The sequence below is a fragment of the Mobula hypostoma genome, chromosome 31, assembly GCF_963921235.1.
Source record: "Mobula hypostoma chromosome 31, sMobHyp1.1, whole genome shotgun sequence".
In the NCBI taxonomy this organism is placed as follows: domain Eukaryota; kingdom Metazoa; phylum Chordata; class Chondrichthyes; order Myliobatiformes; family Myliobatidae; genus Mobula; species Mobula hypostoma.
This window is the reverse complement of record NC_086127.1, coordinates 6,146,554-6,163,256: the sequence shown is the minus strand read 5'-3', so window position 1 is coordinate 6,163,256 and position 16,703 is coordinate 6,146,554. Positions and strand designations below refer to the sequence as shown.

The 16,703-nt window shown below is 53.5% G+C and overlaps 1 protein-coding gene across 1 annotated transcript in view; it reads right to left on the bottom strand.

The window, feature by feature from the left end:
- LOC134339982 (complement C1r subcomponent-like) overlaps positions 1-16,703 on the bottom strand; it is an 82,560-nt gene that overhangs the window by 24,713 nt on the left and 41,144 nt on the right. Inside the window, exons 6-7 of the mRNA XM_063036813.1 lie at positions 6,323-6,470; positions 2,822-2,940 (exon numbers count right to left, since the gene is read on the bottom strand). Of these exons, the coding sequence (XP_062892883.1) occupies positions 2,822-2,940; positions 6,323-6,470 (267 nt within the window). The remainder of the gene's footprint in view (positions 1-2,821; positions 2,941-6,322; positions 6,471-16,703) is intronic.

Genomic DNA, 16,703 nt, shown 5'->3' with positions numbered 1-16,703 from the left:
AACCCCCCTCTCCCCTACACACCTCCCTGTCTCTGTAACCCCCTCTCTCCCCTACACCCCTCCATGTCTCTGTCACCCCCTCTCTCCCCTCTCTCCCTTCCCTGTCTCTGTAACCCACTCTCTCCCCTGCACCACTCCCTGTCTCTGTAACCCTCTCTCTCCCATGCACCCCTCCCTGTCTCTGTAACCCCTTCTCCCCTACACCCCTCCCAGTCTCTGTAACTCCCTCTCTCCCCTACACCCCTCCCTGTCTCTGTGACCCCCTCTGGCCCCTACACTCCTCCCTGTCTCTGTAACCCCCTCTCTCCCCTGCACCCCTCCCTGTCTCTGTAACCCTCTCTCCCCTACACTCCTCCCTGTCTCTGTGACCCCCTCTCTCCCCTACACCCCTCCATCTCTGTAACCCCCTCTCTCCCCTACACCCCTCCCCGACTCTGTATCCCCCCCTCTCCCCTACACCCCTCCCTGTCTCTGTAACCCCCTCTCTCCCCTACACCCCTCCCTGTCTCTGTAACCCCCTCTCTCCCCTACACCCCTCCCTGTCTCTGTAACCCCCCCTCCCCTACACCCCTCCCTGTCTCTGTTACCCCCTCTCTCCCCTGCACACCTCCCTGTCTCTGTAACCCCCTCTCTCCCCTACACCCCTCCCTGTCTCTGTAACCCCCTCTCTCCCCTACACCCCTCCCCGACTCTGTAACCCCCTCTCTCCGCTACACCCCTCCCTGTCTCTCTAACCCCCTCTCTCCCCTACACCCCTCCCTGTCTCTGTAACCACCTCTCTCCCCTACAACCCTCCCTGTCTCTGTAACCCCCTCTCTCCCCTACACCCCTCCATGTCTCTGTCACCCCCTCTCTCCCCTCTCTCCCTTCCCTGTCTCTGTAACCCACTCTCTCCCCTGCACCACTCCCTGTCTCTGTAACCCTCTCTCTCCCCTGCACCCCTCCCTGTCTCTGTAACCCCTTCTCCCTTACACCCCTCCCAGTCTCTGTAACTCCCTCTCTCCCCTACACCCCTCCCTGTCTCTGTGACCCCCTCTGGCCCCTACACTCCTCCCTGTCTCTGTAACCCCCTCTCTCCCCTGCACCCCTCCCTGTCTCTGTAACCCTCTCTCCCCTACACTCCTCCCTGTCTCTGTGACCCCCTCTCTCCCCTACACCCCTCCATCTCTGTAACCCCCTCTCTCCCCTACACCCCTCCCCGACTCTGTATCCCCCTCTCTCCCCTACACCCCTCCCTGTCTCTGTAACCCCCTCTCTCCCCTACACCCCTCCCTGTCTCTGTAACCCCCTCTCTCCCCTACACCCCTCCCTGTCTCTGTAACCCCCCCCTCCCCTACACCCCTCCCTGTCTCTGTTACCCCCTCTCTCCCCTGCACACCTCCCTGTCTCTGTAACCCCCTCTCTCCCCTACACCCCTCCCTGTCTCTGTAACCCCCTCTCTCCCCTACACCCCTCCCCGACTCTGTAACCCCCTCTCTCCGCTACACCCCTCCCTGTCTCTCTAACCCCCTCTCTCCCCTACACCCCTCCCTGTCTCTGTAACCACCTCTCTCCCCTACAACCCTCCCTGTCTCTGTAACCCCCTCTCTCCCCTACACCCCTCCCTGTCTCTGTAACCCCCTCTCTCCCCTACACCCCTCCCTGTCTGTAACCCCCTCTATCCCCTACACCCCTCCCTATCTCTGTAACCCCCTCTATCCTCTACACCCCTCCCTGTCTCTGTAACCCCCTCTCTCCCCTACACCCCTCCCTGTCTCTGTAACCCCCCTCTCCCCTACACACCTCCCTGTCTCTGTAACCCCCTCTCTCCCCTACCCCCCTCCCTGTCTGTAACCCCCTCTATCCTCTACACCCCTCCCTGTCTCTGTAACCCCCTCTCTCCCCTACACCACTCTCTGTCTCTGTAACCCCCCTCTCCCCTACACACCTCCCTATCTCTGTAACCCCCTCTCTCCCCTACACACCTCCCTATCTCTGTAACCCCCTCTCTCCCCTACACCCCTCCCTGTCTGTAACCCCCTCTATCCCCTACACCCCTCCCTGTCTGTAACCCCCTCTATCCCCTACACCCCTCCCCGTCTCTGTAACCCCCTTTATCCTCTACACCCCTCCCTGTCTCTCTCACTCCCTCCGGCCCTTGACTCTGATCAGTTTAGGGCTGCCTGTCTCAGAAAGGCCGTGCTGTTTTTGGAGATGGTTGAAAGGAGGTTGAGAAAAATTATTTTGGGATTGTGCTGCTTGTCAGGGGCAGTGTGCATGATGGTTCTGTGCTTCTACTCAATGGAATTCAGAGATCTATTGAAGGCAATCTGATTTTGAGAGGCCTGCGTAGATTGGACGGAGAGGAGGTTTCCTGTGGTGGGGGAGTCTGGGACCTGAGGGTCACCCTTGGGGTAGAGGGATGTCCTTTCGGCACAGAGAGGAGGAGGGATTTCTTTATCCAGAGGGAGGTGAATCCGTGGAATTATTTATCACAGACGGCTGTGGTGGCCAAGTCATTTGCGTGTATTTAAAGCCGAGGTTGATCGATTCTTTATTATTTGGAGTGTCGAAGGTTCCGGGGAGAAGGCAGGAGAGTGGGTTTGAGAGGGATAGTAAATCAGCCATGACAGAATGGGGGAGCAGACTCGATGGGCTGAATGGCCTCACCCTGATGGTCTGCCCAGACGTAATTGTGGATAAAACATCCCCAGTGTGTTCTGGAGGGGGAGAGTGTGCACTCTTTCTGTGCCCCTGTTCCTGAGGGGAGGGGATTTGAGGAAGTCTGGGACCCCAGCTGGGGCGCTGAAGTCCCAGGGATGATGCCTGTGGACCGAGAAACCTTCATTATCTTGTATCCAGTGTCACACGCGAAGGAGACCCGGTCCAGGAAACGGTACTGCTGCTGAGCCGGAGTAATTGTCCCGTGGCCAAGGGACGGGAGATCCGGGCACTGGATTCCTGTGGGGGCAGAGGGTGGGGGGAGCGACGGGGGGAGAGAGGAGAGAGGGGGAGGAGACAGGGAGAGGCAGAGGGACAGGAGATGGAGGGAGAGAAATGGGGAGAAGGTGAGGGACGGAGAGAGGGGGAGGAGACGGGGAGAGGGTGGAGGAGGGTGTAAGAAAGGGGGAGAGGGAGGTTGGGGAGAAAGAGAGACTCAACATTAAATACTAATCGTTTGCCCTCGATGGAGCTTTGCTGTAAATCGGGAAATTGAGAGTGAAGGATTGCAGGTCGGCAGATGAGGAAGGGCTGCTTTGAGGGAGCTCTGAGTGTACCACACTGAGGGATACAGAGGAAGGTGAGTGGGCTAGAAAGGGGATTGAGGTGAGGGGTAAATGAGAGGCAGCGGAGGGTGTTGTGGCAGAGGGGAGAGTGAAAATGGAAGGGGGAGAAGGGGGAGGGGAGGGGTAGGGATAGGGGAAAGGGGAGGGAAGGGAAGGGGAGACGAGACGGAAGGGAGAGGAGAGGGGTGGGGAGAGGGAAATGGGGAGAAGGGTGAGGTGGGGAGGAGAAGAGTGGGCTGGAAAGCGAAGGGTAGGGGTAGGGATGGAGGGATGGTGAACGAGGATGAGGTATAGAGATGGGGCTGTGAGTGAGAGGAGTGGTGACGAGGGATCGGAGGGGAGGTGTGGAGTAGTGAAGGTGGAGGAGGAGGGAGACAAGGGAGGGGGAGGGAAGGGGAAGTGATGGACAAGAGGGAAGGGAGGGAGGGAAGTGAAGGATAGGATTGAGGGGAGAGGGAGGAGGAGGGAGGGAAGTGACGGAGGGGAGGGGAAGTGAAAGGAAGTGATGGACAGGAGGGAAGGGAGAGATGGGGGGAAGTAATGAACAGGAGGAGGAGGGAAGGGAAGTGATGGATGGGAGGGAGATTGAGGGGGATCGATGGATGGGAGGGAGGTTGAGGGGGAGTGATGGATGGAGGGGGTGAGGGAGGAGGGAGGATGAAGGGGAGTGATGGATGGAGGGGGGTGAGGGAGGAGGAAGGTTGAGGGGGAGTGATAGATGGGAGGGAAGATGAGGGGGTGAGGGAGGAGGGAGGTTGAGGAGGTGATGGACGGAGGGGGGTGGGGGGAGTGATGGACGGAGGGGGTTGAGGGGGAGTGATGGACGGGAGGGGGTTGAGGGGGTGAGGGAGGAGGGAGGTTGAGGGGGAGTGATGGACAGAAGGGAGGATGAGGGGGTGAGAGAGGAGGGAGGTTGAGGGGGAGTGATGGACGGAGGGGGGTGAGGGAGGAGGGAAGTTGAGGGGGAGTGATGGACGGGACGGAGGATGGGGGGTGAGGGAGGAGGGAGGTTGAGGGGGAGTGATAGACAGGAGGGAGAATGAGGGGGTGAGGGAGGAGGGAGGTTGAGGGGGAGTGATGGACAGGAGGGAGTTGAGGAGGAGTGATGGACGGAGGGGGGTGAGGGAGGAGGTTGAGGGGGAGTGATGGATGGGAGGGAGGATGAGGAGGTGAGGGAGGAGGGAGGTTGAGGAGGAGTGATGGACGGAGGGGGGTTGAGGGGTGAGGGAGGAGGGAGGTTGAGGGGGAGTGATGGACAGGAGGGAGTTGAGGAGGAGTGATGGACGGAGGGGGGTGAGGGAGGAGGTTGAGGGGGAGTGATGGATGGGAGGGAGGATGAGGAGGTGAGGGAGGAGGGAGGTTGAGGAGGAGTGATGGACGGAGGGGGGTTGAGGGGTGAGGGAGGAGGGAGGTTGAGGGGGAGTGATGGACAGGAGGGAGGTTGAGGGGGGAGTGATGGATGAAGGGGGGTTGAGGGGAGGAGGGAGGATGAGGGGGAGTGATGGACGAAGGGGGGTTGAGGGGGTGAGGGAGGAGGGAGGTTGAGGGGGAGTGATGGACAGGAGGGAGGTTGAGGGGGAGTGATAGACGGGAGGGAGGATGAGGGGGTGAGGGAGGAGGGAGGTTGAGGGGGAGTGATGGACGGGAGGGAGGATGAGGGGGTGAGGGAGGAGGGAGGTTGAGGAGGAGTGATGGACAAAGGGGGTTGAGGGGTTGAGGGAGGAGGGAGGTTGAGGGGGAGTGATAGATGGGAGGGAGGTTGAGGGGGAGTGATGGACAGAAGGGAGGATGAGGGGGTGAGGGAGAAGGGAGGTTGAGGAGGACTGATGGACGAAGGGGGTTGAGGGGTTGAGGGAGGAGGGAGGTTGAGGGGGAGTGATGGACGGGAGGGAGATTGAGGGGGAGTGATGGACAGAGGGGGTGAGAGATGAGGGGGAGTGATAGACGGGAGGGAGGTTGAGGGGGAGTGATGGACGGGAGAGAAGATGAGGGGGTGAGGGAGGAGGGAGGTTGAGGGGGTGGGAGGATGAGGGGGTGAGGGGAGGAGGGAGGTTGAGGAGGAGTGATGGACGAAGGGGGTTGAGGGGTTGAGGGAGGAGGGAGGTTGAGGGGGAGTGATGGACGGGAGGGAGATTGAGGGGGAGTGATGGATGGAGGGGGGTGAGAGAGCAGGGAGGTTGAGGGGGAGTGATAGACAGGAGGGAGGTTGAGGGGTAGTGATGGACGGGAGGGAGGATGAGGGGGTGAGGGAGGAGGGAGGATGAGGGGGTGAGGGAGGTTGAGGGGGAGTGATGGACGGAGGGGGTTGAGGGAGGTTGAGGGGGTGAGGGAGGAGGGAGGTTGAGGGGGGAGTGATGGACGGGAGGGAGGATGAGGGGGTGAGGGAGGATGGAGGTTGAGGGGGAGGGAGGATGAGGGGGTGAGGGAGGATGGAGGTTGAGGGGGAGGGAGGATGAGGGGGTGAGGGAGGTTGAGGGGGGAGTGATGGACGGAGGGGGGTGAGGGAGGAGGGGGGTTGGGGGGAGTGATGGACAGAGGGGGGTGAGGGAGGAGGGAGGTTGAGGGGGAGGGAGGATGAGGGGGTGAGAGAGGAGGGAAGTTGAGGGGGGGTGATAGACGGGAGGGAGGTTGAGGGGGAGAGGGAGGAGGGAGATTGTGGGGGTGTAATGGACGGAGGTGGGTGAGGGAGGAGGGAAGTTGAGGGGGAGTGATAGATGGGAGGGAGGTTGAGGGGGAGTGATGGACGGGAGGGAGGATGAGGGGGTGAGGGAGGAGGGAGGTTGAGGGGGAGTGATAGACGGGAGGGAGGTTGAGGGGGAGTGATGGACGGGAGGGAGGATGAGGGGGTGTGATGGACGGAGGGGGTGAGGGAGGAGGGAGGTTGAGGGGGAGTGATAGACGGGAGGGAGGTTGAGGGGGAGTGATGGACGGGAGGGAGGATGAGGGGGTGAGGGAGGAGGGAGGTTGAGGGGGAGTGATAGACGGGAGGGAGGATGAGGGGGTGAGGGTGGAGGGAGGTTGGGAACGGGTTGTACATCTCTGCAGACCCTACTCACGGTCGGTGGAGTACGTGAGCTTCCAGCCCCTGTTGTGGCCAGACTCGTCCGCGTGGAACAGCACGTTGACCGCGTTGCTGTGCGTCTCGATGCGGCCGAGGGGCTCCGTCCCACACAGGGGCCCCAGCACGACATCCCGGTACTCAATCTGGAGCCGGGGGCGGTGGGGGGGGAGGGGAGAGAACAGAGGCTGGGTGACGCCGGGTTGCAGGGCCCTGAAAACACCACCCAGGTGAGCTCGTCCTGCCTGCCCGCGGATGCCCCCGTGCCTTTCCTATCCACTTCCCGGTCCAAATGTCTTCCCAACATTGCGATTGTACTGGTCCCCATCACTTCCTCCATCTATGTACCCTCATGAGGTACAAAAACTGCCCCTCAGGTCCCCTATGAGGGTCTCGGCCCAAAACGTCGACCGTTTACGCTTTTCCATGGACACAGCCTGGCCTGCTGAGTTCCTCCGGTGTGTTGCCTGGCCAATATCTCCCCTCTCACCTTAACCCTACGCCCTCAGACCTGAGCTGAAGACTGGGACCTTTCACCTGCCCTCGACCCCTCGTTTTACATCCCTGCGCTGTTGTCATTTCGGATGATCTGCCCTGGGGTGCCCCTGCTCTCTCAGAAGTCCACAAAGATTCGCTCTGACGTCTGGAAGACCGGAAGACCCTGGAGCAAAGTTTGGCCATTCGGCCCGTCTCCGCCCTTCCAGCGTGGCTGATCTCTCACCCCTCTCAACCTCATTCCCCTGCCTTCTCCCCGTGGCCATCTCCACGCCGGGCTCTTCTTCTGTCGCCCCCGCCGACACCAGGCCCGCTTCTCGGGCCAGAATTCCACACCCCTTCCCCTCCTCCCGTCTTCAGACCAGCCCCTCTTCCTGGACAGAGGGACAATCTGCAGATGCTGGAGATCCAAGCCCCCCCGCCCCACGCGCGCACACACACACACACACACACACACACACACACACACACACACACACACACACACACACACACTCTCTCCGGTTCGCTGCCCACTCCGGATCTGTTCATTTGGAACTGCTGACGAGATGGCCACCGGCTCGACTTCGACACTCCTCCCTCCTCCTCGAGCCTCACTCCCCCCGAGAGCACAGCTCTCCACTCTCTCCACGCCAGTCCCGCGGATAAGAGGGGTGCTGCTGTAACGTCACGGACTGACCTCCACCTTGCAGGGGCCAGGCGGCCGCTCTCAGACACATCCCCCATTGAAGAGGACCCCAATCCGGACCATCAGAAAACTGTCTCCAACACCATCACTGGCCTCAGCTACTCTGGAGAACTCCCATCCACTGCCACCAAGCTCATAGCTCCCTTACCCCACACCGATGGCTTCTATCTCTGACCAAAGATCCACAAACCGGACTGTTCTGGGTAGACCTATGGTCACGTCCTCCATTCCATCCCCTTGGTTCAGTCCCTTCCCACCTACATCCATGAACTTCTCATGCCTTCAATCCCCCCAGTAACTTTCATTCCCTGGCCCTGACCGCCTCATCTTCACCATGGATGTTCAGTCCCTGAACACTTCTATCCCCCATCAAGAAAGCCTCAAAACTCTCTGATTCCTTCTTCTGAAAAGAACCAAGCAATCCCCCTCCACCACCACCCTCCTCCCTCTGGCAGCACTGGTCCTCCCCACTGAACAAATTTTCCTTGATCTGCTCCCACTTTCTCCAAACTCGAGGCGTAGGCACGTGCACTCACATCGGCCCCAGCTAGGCCTGCCTCTTCACTGGCTACGGAAAACAATCCATGTTTGAAACCATCCCCGGTTACACTCCCCAACTCTTCCACTGCTACGTTGACGATTACATTGGCGCTATTTCATGCACCCATGCTGAGCTCGTCGATTTTATCAACTTTGCCTCGAACTTCCACCTTAGATTCACTAGGTTCATCTCTGACACCTCCCTCCCTGTTCTCGATCTCTCTGTCTCCATCTCTGGAGACAAAATGTCAACTGGGATCTTTTATAAACCTACTGATTCCCACTGTTGTCTCAACAAAATACCTCTTCCCATCCTATCCCATGTAAAATGCTATTCCCCTTTCTCAATTTCCTTGTTTTCACCGCATCTGTTCCCAAGACGTGGTTTTCCATTCCAGGACATCGGAGATGTCCTTCTTTAAAGAATGGGGTTATCCCTCCCTCCACTATTGATGCTGCCCTCACCCGGATCTCCCTCGTTTCCCGTACATCTGTACTCACCCCATCTTCTCGCCACCTTAATAGTGATAGAGTTCTTCTTGTCCTGACCTACCACCCCATCAGTCTCCGCACCCAACACATTCTCCTCTACAATGTCTGCAATCTCCAACGGGATCCTAACTCAGAACATATTTTTATCCCCCCCACCCCGCCCCAAGCTTTTAACAGGGATTGCTGTCTTCACGATTCCCTTGTCCATTCGTCCCTCCCTGCCAATCTCTCTCCCGGCACCTATCCCTGGAAGTGGCCTAAGTTCTCCTCCCTCACCTCCATTCAGGGCCTCGGGCAGGCCTTCCAGGTGAGGCAACACTTCACCTGAATATCTGCTGGGCCGTCTACTGTGTCCGGTGTTCCCGGTGCGGCCTCCTCTACATTGGTGAGGCCCGGCGTAAATTGGGGGACCTCCACACCTCCCACCATCTGCCACAAGCAGGACTTCCCGGTGGCCAAACAATTTAACTCCGATTCCCATTCTCATTCTGACACACCTTGGTCCACACCCTCAGGGTGGAGGCACAACACTTTATACTCCATCTGGGCAGCCCCCAGCCTGATGGCATGAATATCCGGTCATAAAAAATCCTCCCCCTTCCCTCTTCCTTTATTCCCCGCTCTGGCCTTTTATCATTTCTCACTGACCTATCACTCTCCTCTGGATCCCTCCTCGTTCCCTTCCTCCGATTGTCCGCTCTCCTCTCCGGTCAGATTCCTTCCTCTCCAGCCCTTGACCTTTCCCACTCACCTAACACCTTCCAGTTAGACTCCCTCCTCTCCCCCACCCCCCAATGTTTTATTCTGGCATCTTCCCCCTTTCCCTCTCTGGCCTGATAGAAATATAGAAACATAGAAAATAGGTGCAGGAGTAGGCCATTCGGCCCTTCGAGCCTGCACCGCCATTCAGTATGATCATGGCTGATCATCCAACTCAGAACCCTGTAGCTGCCTTCCCTCCATACCCCCCGATCCCTTTAGCCACAAGGGCCATATCTAACTACCTCTTAAATATAGCCAATGAACTGGCCTCAACTGTTTCCTGTGGCAGAGAATTCCACAGATTCACCACTCTCTGTGTGTAGAAGTTTTTCTTAATCTTGGTCCTAAAAGGCTTCCCCTTTATCCTCAAACTGTGACCTCTCGTTCTGGACTTCCCCAATATCGGGAACAATCTTCCTGCATCTAACCTGTCCAATCGCTTTAGGATTTTATACGTTTCAATCAGATCCCCCCTCAATCTTCTAAATTCCAACGAGTATAAGCCTAGTTCATCCAGTCTTTCATCATATGAAAGTCTTGCCATCCCAGGAATCAATCTGGTGAACCTTCTTTGTACTCCCTCTATGGCAAGGATGTCTTTCTCCAGATTAGGGGACCAAAACTGCACACAATACTCCAGGTGTGGTCTCACCAAGGCCTTGTACAACTGCAGTATACCTCCCTGCTCCTGTACTCGAATCCTCTTGCTATAAATGCCAGCATACCATTCGCCTTTTTCACCGCCTGCTGTACCTGCATGCCCACTTTCAATGACTGGTGTATAATGACACCCAGGTCTCGTTGCACCTCCCCTTTTCCTAATTGGCCACCATTCAGATAATAATCTGTTTTCCTGTTTTTGCCACCAAAGTGGATAACTTCACATTTATCCACATTAAATTGCATCTGCCATGAATTTGCCCACTCACCCAACCTATCCAAGTCACCCTGCATCCTCTTAGCATCCTCCTCACAGCTAACACTGCCACCCAGCTTCGTGTCATCCGCAAACTTGGAGATGCTGCATTTAATTCCCTCATCCAAGTCATTAATATATATTGTAAACAACTGGGGTCCCAGCACTGAGCCTTGCAGTACCCCACTAGTCACCGCCTGCCATTCTGAAAAGGTCCCGTTTATTCCCACTCTTTGCTTCCTGCCTGCCAACCAATTCTCTATCCACATCAATACCTTACCCCCAATACCGTGTGCTTTAAGTTTGCACACTAATCTCCTGTGTGGGACCTTGTCAAAAGCCTTTTGAAAATCCAAATATACCACATCTACTGGTTCTCCCCTATCCACTCTACTAGTTACATCCTCAAAAAATTCTTTGAGATTCGTCAGACATGATTTTCCTTTCACAAATCCATGCTGACTTTGTCCGATGATTTCACCGCTTTCCAAATGTGCTGTTATCACATCTTTGATAACTGACTCCAGCAGTTTCCCCACCACCGATGTTAGGCTCACCAGTCTATAATTCCCTGGTTTCTCTCTCCCTCCTTTTTTAAAAAGTGGGGTTACATTAGCCACCCTCCAATCCTCAGGAACTAGTCCAGAATCTAAAGAGTTTTGAATAATGATCACTATTTCTTGGGCTACTTCCTTAAGCACTCTGGGATGCAGACCATCTGGCCCTGGGGATTTATCTGCCTTTAATCCCTTCAATTTACCTAACACCACTTCCCTACTAACATGTATTTCGCTCAGTTCCTCCATCTCACTGGACCCTCTGTCCCCTACTATTTCTGGAAGATTATTTATGTCCTCCTTAGTGAAGACAGAACCAAAGTAATTATTCAATTGGTCTGCCATGTCCTTGCTCCCCATAATCAATTCACCTGTTTCTGTCTGTAGGGGACCTACATTTGTCTTGACCAATCTTTTTCTTTTCACATAACTATAAAAGCTTTTACAGTCAGTTTTTATGTTCCCTGCCAGTTTTCTCTCATAATCTTTTTTCCCCATCCTAATTAAGCCCTTTGTCCTCCTCTGCTGAACTCTGAATTTCTCCCAGTCTTCAGGTGAGCCACTTTCTCTGGCTAATTTGTATGCTTCTTCTTTGGAATTGATACTATCCCTAATTTCTCTTGTCAGCCACGGGTGCACTACCTTCCTTGATTTATTCTTTTGCCAAACTGGGATGAACAATTGTTGTAGTTCATCCATGCAACCTTTAAATGCTTGCCATTGCATATCCACCATCAATCCTTTAAGTGTCATTTGCCAGTCTATCTTAGCTAATTCATGTGTCATACCTTCAAAGTTACCCTTCTTTAAGTTCAGAACCATTGTTTCTGAATTAACTATGTCACTCTCCATCTTAATGAAGAATTCCACCATATTATGGTCACTCTTACCCAAGGGGCCTCTCACGACATGATTGCTAATTAACCCTTCGTCATTGCTCAAAACCCATTCTAGAATAGCCTGCTCTCTAGTTGGTTCCTCGACATGTTGGTTCAAAAAACCATCCCGCATACATTCCAAGAAATCCTCTTCCTCAGCACCTTTACCAATTTGGTTCACCCAATCTACATGTAGATTGAAGTCACCCGTTATAACTGCTGTTTCTTTATTGTACATATTTCTAATTTCCTGTTTAATACCATCCCCAACCTCACTACTACTGTTAGGTGGCCTGTACACAACTCCCACCAGTGTTTTCTGCCCCTTAGTGTTATGCAGCTCTACCCATATTGATTCCACATCCTCCCTGCTAATGTCCTTCCTTTCTATTGCGTTAATCTCCTCTCTAACCAGCAACACCACCCCACCTCCTTTTCTTTCATGTCTATCCCTCCTGAATATTGAATATCCCTGAATGTTGAGCTCCCATCCCTGGTCACCCTGGAGCCATGTCTCTGTGATCCCAACTATATCATAATCATTAATAACAATCTGCACTTTTAATTCATCCACCTTGTTACGAATGCTCCTTGCATTGACACACAAAGCCTTCAGGCTCGCTTTTACAACGCTCTTAGCCCTTATACAATTATGTTGAAAAGTGGCTCTTTTTGATTTTTGCCCTGGATTTGCCGGCCTGCCACTTTTACTTTTCTCCTTACTACTTTTTGCTTCTTCCCTCATTTTACACCCCGCTGTCTCTCTGCACTTGTTCTCATCCCCCTGTTGTGAACTAACCTCCTCTCTCCTAGTCTCTTTAATTTGTTTCCCACCCCCAACCATTCTAGTTTAAAGTCACCTCAGTACCCCCCGCTAATCTCCCTGCCAGGATATTGGTCCCCCTAGGATTCAAGTGTAACCTGTCCTTTTTGTACAGGTCACGCCTGCGCCAAAAGAGGTCCCAATGATCCAAAAACTTGAATCCCTGCCCCCTGCTCCAATCCCTCAGCCACGCATTTATCCTCCACCTCATCGCATTCCTACTCTCACTGTCGCGTGGCACAGGCAGTAATCCCGAGATTACTACCTTTGCGGTCCTTTTTCTCAACTCCCTTCCTAACTCCCTATATTCTCCTTTCAGGACCTCATCCCTTTTCCTACCTATGTCATTGGTACCTATATGTACCACGACCTCTGGCTCCTCACCCTCCCACTTCAGGATATCTTGGATACGATCAGAAATATCCTGGACCCTGGCACCAGGGAGGCAAACTACCATCCATGTCTCTGGACTGCATCCACAGAATTGCCTATCTGACCCCCTTACTATCGAGTCTCCTATTACAACTGCCCTCCTCTTCCTTTCCCTACCCTTCTGAGCTACAGGGCCGGACTCTGTGCCGGAGGCACGGCCACTGTCGCTTCCCCCAGGTAAGCTGTCCCCTCCAACAGTACTCAAACAGGAGTACCTATTGTTAAGGGGCACAGCCACAGGGGTACTCTCTATTACCTGACTATTCCCCTTCCCCCTCCTAACCGTGACCCACTTGTCTGCCTCCCATGGCCCCGGTATGACCAGCTGCCTGCAACTCCTCTCTATCACCTCCTCGCTCTCCCTGACCAGACGAAGGTCATCGAGCTGCTGCTCCAGTTCCCTAACACCGTCCCTTAGGAGCTGCATCTCGGCGCACCTGGCGCAGATGTGGATGTACGGGAGGCTGGGAGACTCCAGGACATCCCACATCCGACACCGAGAACATAAAACTGCCCTCACACTCATACTGCCCCTCTCCTAAAATGAATACCAAACCTTCCTCGTCTCGCCTGTTTCTGCCTAAGCCCGTTGAGCCGAAGCCCTTAAACCTTCACTCTGCTCCCGGCTCACTCAGCCGCCCGCAAACTATGCTGCCCACTGTATAAGGCTCTGTTCCTTTTAAATCTTCCGATGTCACAGGCCTGCGCAGTCCCGCCTCTCTGAACGCCGATGGAAAAAAATGATGAAGGGCCTCGGCCTGACACGTCGACTGTTTACTCTTTTCCACAGATGCTGCCTGGCTGCAGCATTTTGTGTGGGTGTGTGAAGTACCAACATCTGCAGGTTTTCTTGCGGATTTCCTTTCAGGGGTGGCTAACCTATGGCACGCGTGCCCAAGATGGCGCGCACCGGGATTTTTTTTTGTCGGCACGCAGCACGTCTAAGCCACCCCTGGGTTCATTAAACGCCACCCGTCATAAAAGTATTCACAGTGATCGTCTTCACTGTCAAATTAATTTGATTTTATTTCGAGATAACAACACGGCAACGTGCTCTTCTGTCCCAGAGGGACCGTGCCACCCAATAACAACCATTGACCTACTGACCCTTACCCCCTATTGACCTGTTGACCCTTGCATCTTTGGACTGTGGGAGGAAACCGGAGCACCCGGAGGAAACCCACGTGGTCACGGGGAGAACGTACAAACTCCTTACGGACCCCAGCGAGAAACGAGCCCGGGTCACTGGCACAGTAATAGCTCTACGCTAACCGCTAAGTTATTATTATTTTAAACGACCCAAGGCAGTGAAACGCTTGCACAAGAGGCGTCCCTTGCCGGCTTGGCACCAGGCGGCTGGTTGCAAGAGCAAGTGAGGTCAAAGGTCATACGTTTTGAAACCCTCTAATCAGAGTCCGGTTTGATATCGAAGGCATACGATGTGAAATCTGTTAACTTAACAGCAGCAGTACAATGAAATACAGAACAAATATAGAATAAAAACTGAATTACAGCAATTATACTTGTGTATATTAAATAATTAAATAAGTAGTGCAATAAAAGACCCAGAACGTTAAAAAAAGTTCACAGGTTCAATGTCCATTTGAAATCAGATGGCAGAGGAAAAGCTGTTCCTGAATCACTGAGTGTGACTAACTTCACAAGTCTCTGCTGCTTACTTCAATCTTGTGCAGTTGCAGCCGAGCTCCGCCCCCCCCCACACCACCCCCCAAAACAGATGGTCAGAATGCTCTCCACAGTACATCTGTAGAAGTTTTCCAGTGCTTTAAGCAACAAACCGAATCACCTCAAACTCCGAATGAAATATTGCCGGGTTTCCCCACAGGTTCTGTGCTCCAGTGAAAGCTATCTCATTCTATCCAGCCCCTCCTGATAACCCAAGCCTTCCTGTCCCGCTAACATCCTCGTGACAGATGTGCCCAGATGACTTCTAAACATGGTTACTGCCTCAACCATTTCCTCTGGCAGCTCGTTCCAAAAAAGCCACCTCACTGTGTCTGGAAAATTTCCCCTCAGGGCCCCTTTTGAGCCTTTCCCGTCTCACCTTGAACCTCAGAACACAAGGACATCCCTTTAGAAACATAGAAAACCTACAGCGCTGCCAAACATGTACTTACTTTAGAAATTACCTAGGTTACCCATAGCCCTCTATTTTTCCAAGCTCCATGTACCTATCCAGGAGTCTCTTAAAAGACCCTATCATATCTGCCTCTACTCACCGCCGGCAGCCCATCCACACACTCACCACTCTCTGTGTAAAAAACTTACCCCTGACATCTCCTTTGTACCTACTTCCAAGCACCTGAAAACTGTGCCCTCTCGTGCTAGCCATTCCAGCCCTGGGAAAAGGCCCCTGACTATCCACACGATCAATGCCTCTCATCACCTTAAACACCTCTATCAGGTCACCTCTCATCCTCCGCTGCTCCAAGGAGAAAAGGCCAAGTTCACTCAACCTATTCTCATAAGGCATGCTCCCCAATCCAGGCAACATCCTTGTAAATCTCCTCTGCACCCTTTCTATAGTTTCCACGTCCTTCCTATAGTGAACTGAGCACAATACTCCAAGTGGGGTCTGACCAGGGTGCTATATAGTTGCAACATTACCTCTCGGCTCCTAAATTCAAGTCCAGGATTGATGAAGGCCAATATACCGTACGCCTTCTTAACCACGGAGTCAACCTGTGTAGCAGCTTTGAGTGTCCTATGGACTCGGACCCCAAGATCCCTCTGATCCTCCACACTGCCAAGAGTCTTACCATTAATACTATATTCTGCCATCATATTTGACCTACCAAAATGAACCACCTCACACTTACCTGGGTTGAACTTCTTTAGAATGAAGGTGGGGAGGAATTTCTTTAGCTAAAGGGTCGTGAATATGTGGAGGTCAAGTCATTGGGCATCTAAAGCAGAGGTTGATAGGTTCATGATCTGTGAGTGTAACAAAGGTTACGGGGAAAAGGCATGAGAATGGGGTAGGGAGGGATAGTAAATTAGCCTTGAAGGAATAGTCGAGTAGACTCAATGGGCTGAATAGCCTAATTCTGTAGCTATGTCTTCTAGTCTCTTATAAGACCATAAGATACAGGAACAGAAGTAGGCAGTTTGGCCCATCGAGTCTACCCTGCCATTTCATCATGGCTGATCCAATTTTCCTCTCAGCCCCAATCTCCTGCCTTCTCCCCATATCTGTTCACAAATCAAGAATCGATCAACCTCCCCCTTAAATATACATAAAGCTTTGGCCTCCACAGCTGCCTGTGGCCAAAGAATTCCACAGATTCACTACTCTCTGGCTGAAGAAATTCCTTCTCATATCCGTTCAAAAAGGAATATGATTCCCTTATTCTGAGGCTGTCTCCTCTAGTCTTAGACTCTCCAACCAGAGGGAACATCCTCTCCATATCCACTCTATCAAGGCCTTTCACCATTCAATAGGTTTCAATGAGGTCACCCTTCATTCTCCTGAATTCGAGTGAATACAGCCCCAAAGACATCAAACGTTCTTTATATGACGAGCCATTCAATCCTGCAATCATGTTCTTGAACCTCCTTTGAACCCTCTCCAGTCTCAGCACATCATTTCTGAAATAAGGGGCCCAAAACTGCTCACAATACTCCAATGGAGGCCTCACCAGTGCTTTATAAAGTCTCAACATTACATCCTTGTCTTTACGGTCCCTTTTGCACTCTGTTTGAACGCCCAAATGGTGTGGTCTTTCATTGTTCCTATTATGGTTATTATTTTAGAACATAGAGAAGTACAGCACAG